This window comes from Macrosteles quadrilineatus, unplaced genomic scaffold (assembly GCF_028750875.1).
Source record: "Macrosteles quadrilineatus isolate MER2022 unplaced genomic scaffold, UCM_ALF_1.0 Scaffold_8__2_contigs__length_117827958, whole genome shotgun sequence".
NCBI classification, from domain to species: Eukaryota; Metazoa; Arthropoda; class Insecta; order Hemiptera; family Cicadellidae; genus Macrosteles; species Macrosteles quadrilineatus.
In genome coordinates, this window is record NW_026542601.1 from 30,733,138 (window position 1) to 30,747,620 (window position 14,483).

The 14,483-nt window shown below is 35.4% G+C and overlaps 1 protein-coding gene across 2 annotated transcripts in view; it reads right to left on the bottom strand.

Moving 5' to 3' along the window:
* The window catches only part of LOC128999648 (unconventional myosin-XV-like), a 143,382-nt gene that overhangs the window by 78,068 nt on the left and 50,831 nt on the right, over nucleotides 1-14,483 (bottom strand). For both annotated transcript variants that reach the window (XM_054426261.1, XM_054426260.1), the window contains exons 4-9: nucleotides 7,665-7,753; nucleotides 6,639-6,702; nucleotides 6,169-6,278; nucleotides 4,590-4,698; nucleotides 3,738-3,898; nucleotides 1,451-1,628 (exon numbers count right to left, since the gene is read on the bottom strand). In XM_054426261.1, coding sequence (XP_054282236.1) covers nucleotides 1,451-1,628; nucleotides 3,738-3,898; nucleotides 4,590-4,698; nucleotides 6,169-6,278; nucleotides 6,639-6,702; nucleotides 7,665-7,753 — 711 coding nt within the window. The remainder of the gene's footprint in view (nucleotides 1-1,450; nucleotides 1,629-3,737; nucleotides 3,899-4,589; nucleotides 4,699-6,168; nucleotides 6,279-6,638; nucleotides 6,703-7,664; nucleotides 7,754-14,483) is intronic.

The window sequence follows — 14,483 nt, forward strand, 5'->3', positions numbered from 1 at the left end:
CCTGACCTTGTTTTTTTTAATTTGTTAGTCTTGTGTGAGATATAATTAAAATAATTGAATAAGAATAAAAAAGGCTTTAACACGTTTTCAGGCTTCCTGAGCACCGGCTGGATTGCCGTTCAATGTTACGAAGATTTGTAGTTTTTGGAATGGGTTGGAAAAAGTAACTTGTAGGCCTACTACACATTTATTTCACAGGCTTTTTGGCTATAATCGCTGAAAATAGGTATCATCCTGTAACACCAGATAATATCAGAATCAAATTAATCTTAACACTTGGCTAAACTAGCCTTAACTGTTTGGTAATTCGTAATACTAGGCCAATGTTTAACCTATACTAGTTTAGACATTTACTAAACTAAATTAATAGGCCTACTTTAATTTGTATCACTCACCTGCAAAGCTCGTTGACAGCACTATATCTCGTAGATATTGGTAACTTCTACGAGCTTGCCTGTATTATTTACTCAAGTATGTCGCCTACTGTGATTTAACTTATTCCATACTTAATTACTAATGCATATATTATTTAGTAAGCCTGTCTGTATTATTTTTAATTTATCTTATGAAACTTATTTATTGTGCATGTAAACCTTAATTGATGTAGCTTGATTGCATGTATCTCTCTGATTACCTTGTTTAGTATTTATTGACATGATCTATTGCATTTTATGTATAATGTTTAATGATCAAATAAATCTATCTATCTATCCATCTACCTACAATAACATTCATGATAGAAACTAGAAACGAACAGTAAAGACAAAAACACACTGCAGAAGTGCCGCTGCCGGCTACAGTCAACTGTCCTGTGAGAGTGGAGTGGAAGTTGGATGGAAGTCAGTTGCAGTTCAGCACAATGTGCTTCCGGCGACCGGCGGCGTCGGCTTCCCGCGTAGGCCTATTCATGGTGGTAGGTAGTGTACACCCAACTTACCTTCTGCTTCTTCCGAACCATCGCCACTCGCCAGTAAACCGTAAATTTTGGTTTACTATAAAATCAATCAAGAAAGTATTGCAAAACGGTTTATAACTATTAAAATTACTTGAAAAAAACTGTAATAATGATATCAATTAAATTCACTGAATAATACGATTTTCACGGCTGTTAAAATTCACGCATAATTCCCGATTTTCCCGGAATTCCCGGCCGCTGACAACCCTGTATAAGGAACCTTATTTCGTCACCACAGGAGTGCATGGGTTTTAGCCAACTGAACCCACTAAAAAAATCCTAACTGCAGTTATAACATTTTCTTTTGAAAGGGACTTTCCTCTAAGGATTCCTAGAAAGACAAGTATGGAAGAGACTTATGAGTACCTACCCCCTTTAGTTTATAGGAGATTGTAGCACTTTAATCAATGATAATTTAAATTGGTTTTTGTGCAATGTTAAATCAAAAGATCAGTCTTCAAGTATTCATTTGGAACTAATCCCAGCAAAACTTACCTGGTTTAGGTAGAAGTACTTGTCGGCTGCCAACAGACCGTACTTGAGCTTGGTCTCATCACTCAGTCCAGCCAGTAGCTCGTAGAACACATGATAGTTGCGTTCATCAGGAGCTTGTGTCACTATACGCGACTTCTCTAGCAGATACTCCGTTACTTTGGCACCCAGAATCACTCCGCTGTGGATGAAAAGTTTTCAAATTTAATAATAGGTAGTCAAAACATTATTTTGAAGTAGACATATTAAATTTACTTACGTTATTTGTATAGGCCTAATAGGCCCTACCTTTGAGCCTAGTGGTTAGCGTCTCAAACTTTGATGCGAGATGTACGAGTTCGATAACCGGCAAATACACAAAACATTCAAGGGATTTGTACTGCATTCCCTTAAAAGCGTATGATACAGTTGTTGTCTCTCACTAATCCAACACTAGTGTACATGTTGCAATTGCAAAGAATTACAAGAGTTAGAATAATAGTCATATTTATAATGAGTTTAGAAGAGTCAACTCAAAGATTACCGGTGTGTAGCTCAGACCATGTTTATCTTCGTTATTGATAAACCTAAAGCATTCCGGCCGGTTTTCTCCTTCTCAAAATGCCTCGCTGTACAGGCAACACAGGTCATTGATAGAGGGCCAATTGAGAACAAAAAGTTGTTTTGGGGTAGTGTTAGGGCGCATTTGTAACCCAATAGTTGAGATTGTCCAGGGTCAGGTGCTGACTGTGATGAGTTAAGCCTATTACACGCCACTGTTCTGTAGCTGCGGTCATTATCATGATTACGCCCCCCATCTATGTTTCGTTGTCGTCGCATCGGAGGCATTTAAAATAAAAAAAAACAAATAAACAAATTATAGCTACTCAAAACAACGATAAATGCACAAATTTAAGTTACAATCATGCTAACACGATCCGTCATAGCGACACAAAACAAGGATAAATACACAAATTTAAGATACAACCATACTATCACGATCCGTCTTGGGGGTTATGTTTACACAAACTCAAATAGTAAATAAATGTACTCAATGCGTATCGTTGAATTGAAAAATAAATAACAGCAATTAAATTATACAGCTCATCAAAATGTAAACAATTATGTTCTTCATAAGGATAACATGGGAACTTTCAAAGCCACTGGGGCAGAGCCCAAGGGACTTTTTCAAAAATGTAAGGCCAGTTTGCAAATCTACGCGACACGCTCCTTCCAATGAGACGTCAATGGATGAAATCGGTCAAAGAAATGGCGGAGGACTTCAACCGAGAAAGTTTCATGTAGCATATTAATTATATAGATTTTGTAGTCCAATATACTTGGTAGTTTACCACACTGCTGACAGTCTCATCAGTGGGAAAAGCCAGTCTTTGCGACAAGATTCCCCACACAATAGTATACTCACCGTCATTGTATAGCCTAGTATTTGTACTTTTTGTTAACCTAATTGTGTTTTTAAAATGTGCGCTTGATATTTATTAATAATGCGTTAGAAAATAATGGTCATATTTTATCTTGATCAAGTGCATTAAGGAAAAGCCCCATCTTGATTCAAAACATTTCTTCTGATTCAAAATTCAACACTATCCCGGTCTTTTACCTGTCAGATTATCAGGAGACAGCTGAACTTTCATTGAAAATACTACTGAAAGAAATACAGTTAAACTAGCTACAAACAAAACATAAATACCTAGAAAGAACATAATATACTATTGTTGCTAAGTTTTACACTGAATTATTTTTTTTCTATACATTTTTTACCTCCCATCTAAATTAACCTCTTCGCAACTCGGCCCTGCCTATGTAGACTTTTTCCTTTGTTATAGAAGGTATTTGTTTTTTTTTACACTTTTGTTTGCTTTATTTCTACAGTATATAATTTTTATTTTGTTATCTAGTTAGTAATGTTTGTTTAAGTAAAGAAAAAAAACAATGTACTTATATGTATATAATTAATGGGAAATAAAAATATTATTTATTCATTCATAGAAACATCTCAACACTATAGCTGAGTAACATATTTACTGTGGCAATGCAAACACTAAATTATTTGAAATGTATTTCAGCTTATGCACATTTCCTTCTTCCAACAACAAATAAAAGAATACAAAAACCAAAGACAAACAAAATTTAGTATTTGACAAAAAATATGAAATTTGAAATCAACGACCATAGCTAGCTGAAATATAATCTTTTCTAAAAAAGTTCTGTCATCAACCATGTAGCTTTACCTTACAAGATAAACCAATATATCAATTATATGAGAAGTTCAAGAAAAGTAAAAACTTACTCTTTGAAATGCACTTCCAGGAACTTTCCGAACCGAGAAGAGTTGTCGTTTCGGACGGTCTTTGCGTTACCGAAACTCTCCAGGAGTGGGGACGCCTCTAATATCTGCTCTGTGATGAGATTGGAGGGGGCTTTGTTGACTGCTGCAAGATACTGCATAACCTGGGATACATAATAGTAGTTAGCATTGATTATAGTACCTCCAACACCGTCCTATAACATCTAGTTTAGCAACAGCCCTGGTTAGACTATGATTTTTATCATCTCTAAGGGACTCCAATCGGATAGTAATAACAGTAAAAAAATTATAATTTATAAACATTAGGTTCTCAGGTATGTGTATAATATTTCCAGTCAGCCACCAGAGATGGTTTGAATTGTAAAATAAATAAAGTCATAGTCATAGTCAAGAATAGGTTATATTCATAGGTGTACATATAATTGTACTTGAATAGCGTCAAATAAAATAAAACTTATGCTTAAAGTAAGATATAATAATTTTTAATAATATATTAGACTAAATAATATAAGGACAGAGCCAATAAATATTCCTTGTGACTTTAAAAAAAATATTGGGTTTTTGTTCCGTCTTAATTTTTAATGGAATGTGTTTAAATTGTCATGTCCTGTATTAAATGCTCCCAACACATGCTTACCCTTATCAATTGACTCAACGACTGATTCGACAAAACTCATAATTGCTGTAATAGTGGATGGGGACTTATCTTTCCTAAACAATTGGATGTTTAGAAACGCATGTACGCTTTGTGTTTTAAATTTGGTAGTCCTCAACAGAAAATGACTAAAGTAGGACATGAAGTTTTCTGCATAATAATTTAGCGTAATTTCTCACCAGTTTTGTACTCTCAGTTTTCCCGCTACCAGACTCCCCAGAGATGACGACCACTTGTGAGCTCCTGGGCAGAGCTGCGTAAGCCGCAGACCCGATGGCAAACAGGTGCCTGTAAACAGTTGACACTTTTTAGTTACTAGTGTTTTTCATGATATTGCCACAGTGGATTATGGAAAAGCAGAATACAAGATGGGCTATTTAGGGTAAAATGTTAAGAATTAAAAGATCAGAAGAGGGAACAGAAAAGTTTAAGACAGAGTAGAAAAATCAAGAAAAAGATAGTTAGGACTTGAGATAAGAATTTTTGGTATAGGGGGGAATAATACCAATTGTAAAAGATAGAAAAAGGTTGATAGATTATGTGAAGAGGGATGAAGTAGAGAAGAGTGAAAAGGCAAATGGTAAATGAAGAAATGGAGGGTTAGGAGCAGATGGAGAGGCCCACTTGCACCTTAGAGTTTGTCCCGCTACTATCTTTGAATGCCATATTCCCATTCTAAAATGCATCAAGGGAGAAGTAAGGTAGGGAACTTGCTTTTGGACAACCGTGCGCTTTCAGCTCTAGTATGTTATACCATTATGTTATGGAATATACTTGTGACTAGCAAGGTTGAGCCCAAACGGTGAGCACTGTGTGGAAATTCCTATCCCACAGGATCTTCCTTCACCGTGAGCGTTGTAGTACAATGAGCGTGTCGGGGAGGTGTTGGACTTTGACGTCAGCGACTAGTGCTAAAACCCACTTAAGTGTACCATTTATTGAATGTTTCTCTGTACTTTAGTTTTTTGAGCATACATCAACCCTGTGCTTTTTGAAGTACAGTTTACAATGGAAATGCAGTCTGAAAATCATCCCTTTGTAAAGGACAAACAGTTTTTATAACACAAAACTAAGTGATCTTTTATTTTGTAAAAAAAAAACTGATCATTAGGAGGAACGATTCTCTCAGTTAAAGGACATACACAGGGATTCTTCTTCAGAGAAGTAAGGGATAGAAGAAACATTTAACGGTGCACTTAATCTACCACTTAGCCTCTGTTGTCTAGTTCTCCACTACTAGTTGTCACACTCCCCTACTAGTTCTCCTTTCCCCCCTCGCCATTATGTGCTTTAACGTTCACGCTGGAGGAAGACCCTCTCTCTGTGCGAAAGGAACTTCCATACAGTACTGGCTGCTCAGTCTTTTCTTTGCTTGTCACATCTATATTTCTCCAAGCGTGTACATACGCACACGCACAACATACTAGAGCTGAAAGCACACGGTCTCCCATTTAAGCAAGTTTTTCTCTGTACCGGTACCTTACTTCTCTGTGGTGTTTTTACAATAGGCTACCACCTCTATCTGAACTATAAACTGTAATCAAAGAATATAAGTTCTTAGAACCTACACCCAGTAAGCATATTTTGTTTTATAAAAATGAATTTAAACTATCTTATACTTCATTTTACAATCAAACTAAAGTATAAGATCATCTTTGGTGGAACCAACAATTCTTCTATTGTTGTTAAGACAGGTTTTTACAAATAGGCCTACCTATAAAATTTACTTAACAATCAGCTGTACATGTTTATACTTACGGAGGAAGTGTTCCTAAAATCTGCCCCTCGTACTTTTTCACGACGTCCAGGCCATACATGTCGTACATCTTGTAAGGGTTTACAGCTACAAGAATACTGCCAACGTAAGTCTGAAATTTTAAATGTAAAAAATCAAATTTTTACAAAGAAAAATTTTCAAACACATTCTTTTAATAGTAACCTTAGTCAGAAATAAAGTAACACAAATACTGTAATAATTTAGAAATACCCCTGTCCTAAAAAAAACCAGCAGACTAAGTTAATTTCCATTTTGCTGGTTGGATTTTTACTAAAAAAGGCCTTAAACATGTCAGATTGGTCCCTATTTAAATAAGATTCAGATCATTGAGTAGGTACCTACTTAAGTTTACTGCCACAGGGAAAGTAATAAAGTGTTATTTTGTTAGATAATATGAAGTAAAAATACATTTTGTCTAGTTACAGATTTTTAGTAAAAAGGGTCTACTCACGTAAATAAGTTCTCTGTCGTAGCGAATTTTTAAATTCCATAGTAGCGACGCTTCGTTCAGGTCCCTGAAAAATATAAATAATTTTTAAGTTGAAAACAGGCCAACAACTGCAGGCAGTTTCATCTCAAACACAAGGCAAAAAAATAGTTTAAACAACAGAGTAGTAAGTAGTAGAGTGCGGTATTTCCTTAAATTTTTTCATATCTCAGTATTCAAGATTCTTCTGTAGGGTTTTGAATATACACTTGAGATCAAGAATCAAGAATCGAGAATTTTTATTTCCACAAAATGCAGGGTTACATTCGATGCTCAAAACCCGGGATACCATATTATTACTGTGTATGTACAGTACGTGCCAGACAAAACCCCAGGCGTTTAGAGAATTTTTGTGGAGCTTGACAAGCAGGGGTTTTTAGGAGACTTTAGGTGTAAAAAAGAGGTATTTTAAACTATTACTGTAGGCCTACAGTGATTGCAAATTTGGTGACGTTAATCTATACCACAGTGCCACAGTCAAGTTTAAAACCACAGTAGTGCCCTAATGAAATAGTTACATATTACTAGGCCTAAGACCTAAGTCACATTGTTGTCAGTTAACTGATAAAAAGAAACATTTAGGCTACAATAACTAATGAAAATTGGGGATACTGTTTATTTGAAAAATTCAATGGGTTTTCGGGGACATCCGTGATACCGTACTACTATTTAATATATCATCTCATCAGGGCCTCATTCTGTAGATCTTGGACTACCTTTTTTGTGTTAGTGTTACCTATTATATTAAACTAGGGTGGCTTCTATACCCGGTTTGGCCAGATTTATGAGGGTTTACAAAACTACACTTCTTTGGGTCTACTTAGTACCTACTTAGTCATGACTGCTGGAAGGTATTGTGTAGAGGTTAGTCGAGAAGAACACCGAATAACTTAACCATCTTATACAACTTACTTAGATTGAGTCGCTAAGTTTTCTGAATTGTTTACAAGGAATTACGATGTTGGTATAGTTAAACTGAAGGTTACTTACGAGAGTTGTATCATGTCTTCGACACCATTCTGTCCGAGATCTTGCCTTCTCCTTACCCCAGTTGCGGAAGTCAACGAGAAAACTTGTGGCTGAAACATCACACAAATAAATTAATATCGGTCTGAATACAAACCATGTTATCTGTGGTGCTGTTTAATAAACTATTGACAAACCATTCGTCTTTCCAAAAATCTGAGTCACATCCACCAAGGGAGTTTAAATAACGTACTTACTTAATGTGTATTAGGCCTATTAGCCTAGTCTATGTTCAATTTATTTTTTTTATTTCTCAAATCTTAGATGGAATTTAAGTTATTGCCAACTTAAACCCTGAAATAAACTGATGAATGAAGTTAATCTCTATTAATAAATGTTTTAATTTTCTAGGAACATTAAAGTTAACTTAATTATTGACATTGAGTAGGCTATACATGTATAAGTTAAACTCAATGTTAATAATAATAACACTAACTAATACAGTACTAAAACAACAACTACCGTACTATTTTTGATTACTATTACTACTATTTTTTTGATACTATTTTGTTTCCTGTCATTTCAAGTTGTAGGCCCTAATGTTTTTTCATTGTAAAGTGGCTATGCCGTTGGGTATGAATAAATAAATAAATAAACAAACCCTATGTTTTTGTGTCTCATATATGTTTTTATTATTTTGCTCCGTCAAGGAACCAAAATTATTCAACTAAAATAATGAAGTGATCACCTGACACCTTAAGGCCTGATGATGGTTCAGAAAAACTGAAACTACCTTAGTTGTCAAAAACAGCAACAAAGGATTACTAGGCCCTATATGCAGGTATCATAAAAAGTAAAAAAAAACCCTCCTTACATGGATCTCACTAATAAACAAATAGGCCTAACCACTAAAATGTCAGTTATAAGTTTGATAAGGAAAGAACAATTACTCCCGTAGGCTACCAAGTGATGATAATATGTAGGTTAAATGTTTGTATGTCTATGTTTTGTTTAGTTAGGCATAATTATGTTTTGACTTGAGCTAGCCTATTTTTAGGTAATTATTGTGATGACTTAGGCCTACTATAGAATCTTACCAAAACATTCCAAATTCAAGAAAGATGTCCAATTCAGGATCTTCATAATCAGTATTGGAAGTTGAAATAAGTTATTACAAGTCACAAACAAACCCCTGCAAAGCCTGTTAGGATAGGACTAAAAAAAAATTAATTTACAAGTGCTTAGTTAACTTAGTGCAATGAAGAATGCAGTTCCAGTAACTCATTGAAAGAAGCCAAAGTTAACCTAGCTTTCAGCGAATGTCAAGTGTCAAGTGAAGTGTCACAACATAACAACCAACAGTCAACAACAACAAACAAAATCAGCTGTCAAATAACATTTCAAAAACAGATTTATTTAAAACAGCTGGTTGGGTTTTTTCACTCTTTCGGTCTTTTACGCTGAAATCGATTAATATAATAAACCGTTGATCATAAACTGTGTTTAGTATCAAATGTGTACGGCGGGCATAAACATAACATATCATTAAATTGTCTTTAGCTGAAACATAAATTTATTAAATTCTATGTAATTATTTTTTGTCCAGCGAGTATTTTTAATATGAGTATTTACACAGTTTACTAAATTATCTTCATTAGGTTTGGCCCACAGAAAAAAATCCCATTAATTAGTTTATAGTCTGTGGTTTGGCCTCGCTGAAATATTTCATTCATCACAAGCGTAATTTTCCGCCAAACATTTACTTGGGAATAGTACCGTAAAAATAACAAGCAGTGGCGGTTCTAGGGGGGGAGGGCAGGGGCTAAAGGAGTTAAAGGCGGCCGTGCTAAAGCCCACCCGAGCCCACCCCCCTCAATTGGACCATGGTAAAATAAATTTAATATTTCGTCTTAAAAACGTAACAGAGGTTTTTGGATACAGTTCTAGACGTAACCAAAGTTAGAAAGTCACCAAACGGATTGAAAATACCAAATTTTACGAAGGTGGAACACCAGACCCTTTCTCCTTTTGTTCCACTACACTCCCAAACACCACGGTAGCACCCCCTTAAGGTCCAAGAACTGCCACTGCATTACATCAAGGACCGTACATAAAATGTCTGCTCTCCATATAAACGTTTCGCGGACGTTTCTCTTGTCTTTCTCCGGGCCGATCAGTCAGCCGTGTGGTGTTTGCCCCACTGCCTGGGGGAAGGAAAGGACCACCATTACATCTTTACTCTATGCTCCGACAGACGAAGAGTTGCTGACCGTCTGTGTTTAGCGTTTAATCGTAGTTCCCATGACGGCCACCGACAGCGCTAACAGTGCTTTGCATATTGCATAAAATTGCATATTACTACCGAGTATGAACATTTTAATGGTCTAATGGGCCTAAATAGCGTTACACTGCAAAATGGAGAAGTTTAGTTAAATTGCACTTTAGAGCGTTTAGAAGTTCATTTAGTTTTCAACCTAATAAGCATAGTTTAAGTTTACCGTGTATTATTTCTGATTCAAATAGTCAATCAAATCAATTATTTAAGATGGGGACACGGCTATGGGAGTATTTTAACCCAAATATGAGTGAAGGATGAGTGGCGCGATCTTGTAGTCTTGTTAGTGACTTAGTCCACACCTTTATTAATTACCATGATTACTTATGGACTCTACTATAAGAGAGGTAGATATTTATTTTTTTTACGGCAATACACTATTACAAAAATTTACAATATTTGATGGCAGTAGAAAAAAATAATATATAATCACAAAGTAAATAACGTTTACAAATTATTGTATACCAATAAAAATAACAATATAGTTCTAATACAATGATTGATCACTGCAATAAATCCATATATCAACAATTTACTTTATCTTTACCCGGTACCTAATTTTTAAACGTTACACTTATCGTCATTTCTAATTGCACAATAATCCAATTATAAGATTCAGGAATCTTGATTACGGTACAAAAATAGAATTTCTTACCTCTTATGTAAGTGAAGTTTTTATCAACGAATTTGCTGTTGTCTAGTTTCGTTTCATGCGCAACATGGTCAAAGCTTGCAACACTTCAAAACAAAACCGAGAATGCCGCCGTTGGGAGATATCGATAAATTTTGATCGTTTCATGTTTTTTGTGTTGCATTGCATGTGCAATTAATTTATTCATTTTTATGTTTACATGTGTAGCTAGCTAAAATTACTCTTTCTTGCTACAAATCTAGTCAGCAGCACTTTATTTGACAAAAACAAAACCTACCGAGATAGCAAGGAGGCATATTTTGTTCTAATTCCACTATTTATTTAGTTTACTTTTAAATCCATTAAATTCTTAATTTAGCTTTAAATAAATTAAAACTTATATTGATAATGCCTTTTATGAATTAGCTGTATGTTTACATTCCCAACAATCTAACAATTATTATTAATTTTTCCAAATTTTAGTTGAGTTTTAGTGGACTGAGATTAATGTCAAGGGGGAGGTTTGGCCTATTAGAAGCATGAATTACTTTGAGAATATATAGCAACAAGTTTATGGTTTGTTGTTACAAAAAACTTCTCAAAATGTATGGCACAAAACTATGTAAATATATGCGATAAATGGAGAGAGAAATAAGCATAACTAATGTACATATTTGTAAAACTACGATAAAGAATAGTAACATCTTCAAATATGGCATGTGATTTCAAATTAATTTAAAAACCTAACAAAACTTAGCTTTTCGTTTTTATATTTATTCCATTTTACGGTAAATGGTTTATTATAGATGACCACGGCTAAAAAAAAAATTGAATTGATGATCTTAGTAACAAAGCTACACAGATCATTCCTTTTCTACACTAAACCTGTATATGAGTTTGTTATTCTCCTAAAATACGTACGCAAAACAGAACGTTCGTCCACGGTCCCAATGGAGTGATTATAGGCCAAGGACACTTACGGTGGTTTTGTCCGCCACAGATTATTCGTCGAAGCTAGTACTTACGGCCACGGCCGAAAACTCTGTAAAGTTTAGTTGCAAGCGTTGATCAAGCTGAACCAACCAATTAAGTGTTAAATATAAATACCAGTAGTACAGTATAGCTTATGTATATAATCGAGCAACTGTTGATTCACCAAAGCATTTAGGCTGTATTATTTCCTCTAACTTGAGAAAATGGAAATGTAAACGAGTATGTGTTAGTCTATGTCCTATGATTCATGTTCCAAATTCAACTTTTGTAGTGACCTTAATTTGTTGCGCTTTAACGTAGAAAACAAACGATTAAGGTGTATATTAGATGCCTCATTGTAACACTTTGTGCCTAGCTTACAATTAAATTAACTATCGTACGACTTTTGGTGTAGAGATATCTTATATAAAGAGATAGCTATTTTACTACAAGAGACCAAAACTTGTTTACTTGATAGTTAAGCTTAGTGTGGCGTATTATGGTGAACTCTTAGCCGCCGATTAATTTTATTGTGGAATACTACGGCTAAACATCATTGGTGTTTGACGAGATGGGTGCACGCCTAATGCCTTATGGGTAAAGATAGTAGTTCTGCGCTTTAACCACCCTAGCCGCTCAGCTAAAATTCTAAAATATTCAGTTTTCTTTAAGCTTTCCATTTTTTTTACGAGCGATACACCATGGCTGATGATCAGATCAGATACTTAATGCTGTCCCTTCAGGTAATATGTTATTATATTGCTGGTTACCATATACATTTTTAATGTTAAATTTTGAAACAAATATATCCATTTTATTTCGAGTTTAGTTTGAGAATGCAATTATGGCACACACCATTGGCGTTTCAAAATAACACTGAATATGTTCAAACTACAGGAATCAATTTATGAAAGATTATCAGGGTAATGTTAGTATATGGCAGAGATTATTCCAAAAAGTTAGTTTCATCGCAATAAACCACTGACACCCGTCGACTGAGAAAGAAATTTACATTTATTTTCAACTATGACTTATATAAGTTTGATATGCGTACATTGATTGCTACACCTAAATCATTCAACATCCCTTTAATCACAACGAACTCATCTAATGATTTACACATAGACTAGAAAGATGCTGCAATTTCATATTTGACCAATCCTTCACCTCCTAAAATTTCATCAGCTTCCACACGACCAAGGCTGCGCGTTTCTCTTATCAGTATCCTACCTGCTCGATAAGAACTTGCACGCAGAGCTGAGTCAACCTTGGTACAATCCTCTCCACTCTCTTCCTGGACATCAACCTCCTCTGGCTGTGTCTCCGGTAGACCATCCTGATAGGACAAGGCTTTTCAAACACTTCTCTATTAGTCTTCTCCACACACAACATTCTTTTCTCCGCACTAGAAGTAACTTTTCTTACACCTGTCCTCACAGTACACTTCGTATCTTTGCAACAAGAGTTCAAGGGGTTGGAAGATCGTTCGAGAGGTTTTGGAGGTTCCAACTCCATGTAGATAGGATTGTCTAGTTTATCACTTTGGGTTGCACTTTTCTCCGAGTTAGAACTATCGTTTTCTAACATTTGATAAGGGGTGAAAGGTAAACTTTGACACTCACTCACTTCGATGGGCCTTGAGCAAGGCACACTATAACCGGGTTCTTCTACACAGAAGTCACTGCACACTGAGAAATCCATTTCGACACCAGTTGAAGTAGTCGCAGTTCTGTCAGATCTTCGGTCGTCCAAGAACATTCCGGAGTCAAGGCTGTTTGTTTTCGAGTAATAATTTTCAAAATTTCTTTTGCAATCTAAAGAGTCAAATTTTCTCCCAGGGAAATAGTTGCCTTTGATAAGTCTCAGACCGTTTTCGTACACTACCGTCTTCTGGTATGAAAAGTCACCACGGTATAAATCAATTGACTGGAAATTATCTTCTTTGATTTTGTAGTAGTTATCTTCTTCACTGCTTTCCTCACTGAGACTTTTCAAGTAGAATCCGTTTTCGTTCTTTTTTTCGACGACGTATTGACTGTCGAGATCACTGATGCTGATAAGATCCGGTTCTTTACGTTGACTCTTCAGGTAAAATCCATTTTCGCTTTTCTTCTCCACGCTAACGTATTGACTATCACGATCACTAATGCTTATCAAGTCTTGTTCTTTTATTTGGCTCAAGTAAAATCCATCCTCGTTCGTTTTCTCCCCAGAAACGTACTGACTGTCAAGATCACTGATGCTTGCATGTTCACTTCTAGAGCTGACACTAAGGGAAGCCCAGCTTGTTGTTTTGCTCGTCAGACGAATCAAGGGTTCGACAACTGGTGGTTTGATCTCGTCCATTTTGCCGCACACGCGAAACTGGCCACCGCCTTCGGGATCTCTTCGCTGACTGCGGTGCGGTCTTCTCCCGCTCTTCTTCTCCCTCTCTTTTCCCGCCTAATCGCCGGCTATGGGGACCGTTTCCCGCGACACTGACCCAATTTTTACGTCCGAACAATAAGTGTTATATTACTATTAATTTGCATAATTTAATTGGATGGTATTTTAATTACTATACTTTGATTAAAAACCAACTAATGGACTCGTAAAATTATATTGGACGCTAACAAAACTAATATATTCGTAATTTTAAGTTATTCTACATAAGAAACCCAAAGAGAAAGAAGAGAAGGATAACATAGGTAAATTATACAATGACTATGAAATATTTTCAAATAAATAATTTGGATAAAGCGTAATTATCAACCATTTTCTTGTTTATATGATTTATATTTTTCGCAATAAACCACAAACATACAAAAATGTACACAGCATGGAAATGAAGTGACGATCCTGTTAAATGTATATTGGATAGCGACAATGAAAACTTTTACAATAATTATCGATCCTTTTTTGTGCA